General features: G+C 35.7%; 1 protein-coding gene across 1 annotated transcript in view; it reads right to left on the bottom strand.

The window, feature by feature from the left end:
- Positions 1–7279, bottom strand: part of PPIP5K2 (diphosphoinositol pentakisphosphate kinase 2) — an 89101-nt gene that overhangs the window by 36118 nt on the left and 45704 nt on the right. The window contains exons 21-22 of the mRNA XM_007942492.1: positions 4457–4564; positions 4042–4158 (exon numbers count right to left, since the gene is read on the bottom strand). Coding sequence (XP_007940683.1) covers positions 4042–4158; positions 4457–4564 — 225 coding nt within the window. The remainder of the gene's footprint in view (positions 1–4041; positions 4159–4456; positions 4565–7279) is intronic.

Below are 7279 nucleotides of genomic sequence, written 5' to 3'. Positions count from 1 at the left end.
ACCCATGTCACTTTAGTTTTGTGTATTTCACTGCACATAAACTATATTTCAATAAAATGCATTAAAAAAATAAATAAATAAAAAATAAAAAGAAGCAAATTAAAACTACAATGACATATCATCTCACTCCTAATAAAATGACACTGATAAAAACAAAACAAAACAGAAAATAACAAATGCTGGCAAGGATATAGGGAGATTGGAACCCTTATCCCCACTACTGGTGGAACTGTAAAATGCTATAACCACTATGAAAATGGTATGGCACTTCCTCAAAAAACTAGTAATAGAAATACGATACAGCAATTCCATTCCTAGTAATATACTCCAGAGACCTAGAGAAATGACATGAACAAATAAAAGCACATCTATGTTCACTGGGGCATTATTCACAACATTAAAATGGAAACAATCTAAGTGTCCATTAATGGATGAATGGATAAATAAAAAACATGGTATATACATACAATGGAATACTATTCACTTATAAAGAATAATAATGCATTTTCAAAACATATTATAATATGGATGAATCTGGAGGACATTACGCTGAGTGAAATGGTTCAATCACAAAAGGACACATAATGCATAATAGCACTTTCACAAGGAGAAAAAAATAAGTACATATATGGAGATCAATGTTCACTGGTGGTACCAGGTATGCGTAGGGAATGAGGCAAGGAGGAATAACTTTCTAGATAGTAGATACTTGTTATTTCAGGTGATGAGAAAGACAGCACTAAATGTGGGCAGATTGCATATAGTTCAACAAAGGTAATGATGTCATTAAGAAATACGCAAGATAAAAAGACATTTTTGTAAAGTGTAAGACATGATTTTGCAATAACACAAAAAACAATCAAAAGAAAACCAACGTTATGGTTACATATGTACAAATATATGTGTATGGGTATGTACGTGTGTGTACATATGCATCTATATGAATATGCAGGTATCTGTGTGCATGCATATATATTCATCCATATATATAATAAACCACAGAGCACACAGTTACAGATATTTCTTAGACATAATCAAACACTTCATGAATTTGGTTGTCTGGGTTGGAAGGTTTAGGACCATAGTCTCATGGGACAATTCAGTCAATTGGCATAATATAGTCCATAAAGTTTATGTTTTACATCCCAGTTTGGTGAGTAATGTCCGAGGTCTTAAAAGATTGTGAGTGGCTACTTAAAATATAACTATCTGTTTCAGTTTCTCTGGAGCAAAACAGAAAGGAGGAAACCAAAAACTAGAGAAGAAACTAGTCTACAGGATCAACAGTGTACATGAACTGCAGACTCATCTATCTGGAGACTAGAAGAACTAATTGGTGCCCAGCTACTACTACTGGCCATTTTTATCAGGGCCAAAATATACAAATCCTTATAGAATGGGAGAAAAATGTGGAACACAACTCAAATTTTTTAAAAAGTCTAGACTTACCAGACCAACTGAGGCCAGAGTACTCCCTGAGACTACCGCCCTGAGCTACCCTTTAAATCTTGAACTGAAACTATATCCTCAGATTATCTTTTAGCTAAATAAAGACTGGCTCATGAAATAAAAAACATAATCTGTGAGTAATGTGCTCCTTTAAAAATATCATCTATGTGAAACCAAATAGTCAATAATCACTCTAAAGTAAAGATGAGAAGGTAAGGGAGCAGGGAAACTAGATTACTAGAAACAGAACAATCAGAATGGACTTAATAAGAATGTTGACACATTGTAAAAAATGTAACCAGCATCAGTGAATAATTTGTATAGAAACTGCTAAATGGGAACCAAATTTTCTGTGTAAAGTCTCATTAAAATATTATTCATACAAAAAAAGAAAATATGCTCTAAACATTCTAATAGGCCACTATTCTAATACAATCAGTATTCTAAAAATTCTATTATTCTCAATCTAAATGAATACTGACTGTAAACAAAAACAAAGTAGTATGGGATTTTAAATGTTGTTGTTGTTATATGCCATCAAGTCAGACCCGACTCATAGTGACCCCTTCTTGGGTTTCTGAGGCAGTATCACTACGAAAGTAGATGGCCCCATCTTCCTTCTGAGGAGTGCCTGGTGGATTTGAACCACCAGCCTTCTGGTTAGCAGTCATGTGCCTTAGGCATTATGCTACCAGAGCTCCTAGGGATTTGAAATATATATTATAAAATATGCATAATTAAATATATCCGAAAATAATATAAAAGGCAGGATAGGGAGTTAAAATGTTTTAGGATGCCTACATTGTCTACTAAGTAGAAAAACATTACTTTTTATTAGATTCTTACTAGCGGTTTGGAAGGGAGCTCTGGTGGCATAGTGCCTAAGGCAAGTGACTGCTAACCAGAAGGCTGGCAATTCAAACCCACCAGCCACTCCTCAGAAGGAAGATTGGGCAGTCTACTTCCATACTGCCTTGGAAACCCAGGAGGGGTCACTGTAAGTAAGATCTGATTTAACAGCAGTGAGAGAGGTCTGGAATAGCTAAGGGAGACGAACTTGTATGTCAGTTTGTCCTAATGTGGTGGCTTGCGTGTTGCTGTGAGGCTGGAGGCTGTGCTGCTGGTGTTTTACATGCCAGCAGGTTTACCCATGGTGGACAGGTTTCAGCAGAGTTTCCAAACTGAGACAGACTTGGAAGAAGAAGAGGCCATCCACTTCTCAAAGAATTGGCCAGGGAAAACCTTATGAATAGCAGAAACACTGCCTGATACATTTACAGGGCAACTTTATGAATAGCCCTGAAACAATGTCCGATACAGTGCCAGAAGATGAGCTCATTAGGTCGGAAGGCACTCAAAATACAACTGGGAAAGAACTGCCTCATCAGAGTAGAACTGACCTTAATTACATGGATAAAGTAAAGTAGCACTAGATAACTAAGACAAGAGGCAAAAGATCGAACAGGCACTTCAAAAAGAGCATATCCAAATGGCCATTAATATATGAAAAGGTGCTAATCCATACTGGTTATGAAAACAATCCAAATTTAAATCACAATGAGATATCACTACAAGTCTTTCAAAAAAAGCTAAAATTTAAAAACACTGATTATTCCAAGTGTTGAAAAACATACAGAAAAGTATTTGGCAGTATCTTCCAAAGCTGAATTTAAGTATGTATCCTAAGACCCAGCAATTCTACTCCTAAAAGCATATCCAAAAGGAATGTGTACATTTATACCAAAATAACTGCTCAAAAAACTATTCTTCTTAATAGCTTCAAAATCAATCTAATGAACATCAAAATGGAATGGATAATCAATGTTCTATATTTATTTAATGGAATCTTCCTTGGTAACAGGAATAAAGAAAGAGACTAGATGGGCATTATACACATAATAAATGAAAGAAGCCAAATCCATTCCTCACTGTCCCTACTGAAAAAAAAAAACACATATATTACAATTGTGTATCTAAAGTTGAAAAGAGGCAAAATTTATTAAAAAGTCATGATAGTAGGGATAGTTTAGGATAATACAGGGAAGTGATAATAGAGATAGGGCACAATTGGGGCATCTAGAACGATGATAATATATATATGACTTGGCTGCAAGTTTCACACTTGTGTTTATTTGGTGATATTTCATTAAGTTGCATACTTATGTTCTAGGTACTTTTATCAATATGTATTATTATTTTCTAAAAAAGTTTTAAAAGTGAGTATAAATCTAATTTCATATGGTTAGTGTAGATTTTAAGGATTAAAATGCAGTAATTCATACCAAGTACTTACCACAATGTTGAACACAAAACAAGCAAAACAACAAGAACAAAAGCCAAAAACAATAGCTATCCATTGTAAACTTGGTCTTAAGATCCAAAACACACTAAATAAAAGATATATTTCATAACCATTTGACAATGCATAAACATGTTATATATCCAAATTATACCTTAAAAAAAAAAAATTAAACCATCTTGCTTTTTAGTAGTTGAGGAAAGAATTATAGTGCAGAATAGAAAACTTTTGTAAAAACCTCATGAAAATTTAGAATTGTAATAACCAAGCACTGAGAGGTACATTTTCATTACCTCTCTGGAAGCTGGTCTATAGCCATAGCCAGATGGTAAATTTTTATCTTCTTCACATCCTTTGGCTCCTGGACTAAAGTGTAATTCAACATGAAACCGTTCCTCTGAGGAAAGATCCTAAAAAATAAGATAGAATATTTTGAAAATGTGGAACTTTGAGCTATTTATTTACCTCTAGTAACAAATGTAAATCAGAATTATTACCTTGTTACCAACCAAACAAACCAAAGCTCACTGCCATTGAGTTGCTTCTGACTCACAGCTACCCCCACTGGGTTTCCAAGACTATAAATCTTTATGGAAGCAGACTGCCTCATCTTTCTTCTGTGGAACGATTAGTGGGTTCAAACCACTGACCTTTGTTTGGTTAGCAGGCAAATGCCCTAACCACTACACCACCACAGCATATCATTACCTTGTTAGGATCCTCGTAAAGCATGATAACAATTTGAGTCATGTAGTTGAGTTCATTGACAACATTTAAATAATCCATAGCTCGTTTCCATTGTTCATCCTTTGATTCCTGAACAAAAGTATATGGTAATTATTTTCTCATATTGCATTCCTTGAAAGTCATTCTATTTCCATTACAGTAGTCTGTCTAATTCTGAGTGATAACATACAAATAAAGTGAATATTTATCATCTCATATACATGACCTTTCAAAGTAACTCCCTATAATTATAAGTTTCAAAAAATTACTTAGGCTTGTTTATCTTAAAACTCTCTTACCAGTAGCATTAGTGACTCCACTTTAAAACAGCTTTCAGATAAGTCAAAGCAATGTCTTGAACCGTAACACAAACTACTGAATTATGAGGTTAAAGAGCAGTTTTTCGTCTTATAATCCCCAGACCAAAAACCAAAAAACTCACTGCCATCGAGTCAATTCTGACTCACAGTGACCCCCCCACTGGGTTTCCAAGGCTGTAGCTCTTTATGGAACTAGATCACCCCATCTTCCTTCCATGGAGCAGCTGGTGGGTGAACTGCTGACCTTCTGGTTAGCAGCCAAATGTCTTATTCACTACGCCACCAGAGCTCCTAGTATAATACCAGAGTACCTAGTAAGATATCATGCTTCTTAAACTCAAAATACTATTCTGTAAGAGTAGTGCAATTTTTTCTACCAACATATAGTTTGTATATCCAATACATGCCTATCGATAAATATCCCTCATTATACTGCAGTTATTAAATATTAGTAAGAAGAATATGTAGACTCTACTGATTTCACTATCTCCTCCATTTCTCTACCTCCATTTGAAGATGTTTTTGGTCTTTAATATGTAATCACAGAGCATCAGAGCACTCTTTCTGTGCTACTTTCTAAATATGTATTCAAAAAAAGGTTCATGTAAGACAATGTATCCCTCTTCCTAAAAAACAATTTCATTATTACCATGAGTATATAAACTACTGCTTTGCTAATTAAGGGTCATTTTTTTCATTCATGTTACCTTTTATTAAAGTTCCACTAACGCCTATATGTATGCAAAGGATATCATTTTGCTATTCCTTAATGGGTCAAAAAAGAAACCAAATTAGAGGGAAAAATCATATAGATTCGAAAATTCAATGGGAACAGAAAATGAAATAACCTTATGGTAACTTTGATAATAATTATTCATCAAGGTCCAATAAGATAGATTAGGAATCAAAAGACAACTTTCCATGGAGAGGCTGATGGGTTTGAACTGCCAACCTTCTGGTTAGCAGTCAAATGCCTACAGCACTATATTACCAGAGCTCCTATTACAAATGTTACTGCCCTTTATTTAAAAAATACATAACAAAACTGAAATGATTTTTTAAGATCATTTTGTACATAAATGTTGATAGATGTATACATTAATATACATAAAGGAAAATTCTAAACCTTTCTAAAGTTTAGAGATGGCTGAAAAGTTATTTTTGATACGTAATAACAGATGGGATGGCATCTACTCTACTGCCATCAAGTCAATTCCAACTCATAGCGACCCCACTGGGTTTCTTCCGAGGCAGTCAATCTTTATGGAAGTAGATTGCCCCGTCTTCATTCTGTGGAGTGGCTGGTGGGTTTGAATTGCCAACCTTCTGGTTACCAGTCAAATACCCTAGGCACTACACCACCAGAGCTTCTTATAATAAGAAATGTTGTTGTTGTTGTTATGTGCCGTCGAGTCGGACCTGACTCATAGTGACCACTCCTTGGCTTTCCGAGGTGCTATCACTGCGGAAGTAGATTGCCCAACCTTCCTTCCAAGGAGTGGCTGCTGGGTTTGAACCACCAGCCTTCTGGTAAGCGGTCAAGTGCCTTAGGCACTAAGCTACCAGAGCTCCTAATAAGAAATGGGGTATTAAAACTTCTCAGTCTCTTTTGACATATACTCTGCCAATCCCGAAAATGCCAGTTTCTTCCATTTTTTAAACACAAATTCTCTAAGAATCTCATCAACTGCCACTGCCTTAGCTGTCTTATACTGCCTTATCACTAACCCAAACCTCTATTCTCACATATTGGTCATCCACAGTTTACTAGATTAAAGGCCCCTCAGTCTGTCTAAAAGTAAACTCACTGCTTCCCTTCTTATACCTTTTCTTCCCCAGGTGTTACTTATCTCAGTGAATAGTATGATTATTTACCAAATTTCCCAAGTTAGAAATGAGGGGATCTTTCTTTACTCTTTTTTTGATTCCTTACCTTTCATATCAGCAACACTGGGAAGACCTAGAGGAGAAGTGTTGTTGAAAGTCTAAGGAGCCTAAAAGAAGAGTGTTAGTGAAAGCCTCAAGGACCTTGAGGGGCCGGTTGGTGAGGTAAGAAAAATGTCACTGGGAGCCAGAGGAAAAAGAACCTATATAGTTGCAGAAACACAAGGAGAATATAAGATGAATAACTAATGAACCCAGTAAGTCAGCTATGCAGATTTCCAAAAATACTGAAAGTACCACAAAGCTTCTTCTCACTGCCTGTGACAAAATATGAGATAAGAGGTAAGCTGAAGGACAAACTGTTAATCATAAAGGAGCCAGGACTGGCTGGGTTCAAAAATAAACTTGTTTCTCATTCCCAGCCTCTCCAGACGGCAAACAACGCTATAATTAAAAAGTGGCATTCAGAAGAAAACCAAAGATTCATGGAAACAATTAGTCCTAGCAACTGGTATACAATGCAATCTGCAGCCTATGCAACTATGAGACCAGAAGAACTAGATGGTGCCTGGCTACCACTTTCAACCACTTGGAGGGAGAT

This window comes from Orycteropus afer, unplaced genomic scaffold (genome assembly GCF_000298275.1).
Source record: "Orycteropus afer afer isolate SDZICR_OR568_19922 unplaced genomic scaffold, OryAfe1.0 scaffold00091, whole genome shotgun sequence".
Taxonomy (NCBI): Eukaryota; Metazoa; Chordata; class Mammalia; order Tubulidentata; family Orycteropodidae; genus Orycteropus; species Orycteropus afer.
The sequence above is the reverse complement of the archived record's forward strand: the minus strand, read 5'-3'. Positions and strand labels throughout refer to the sequence as shown.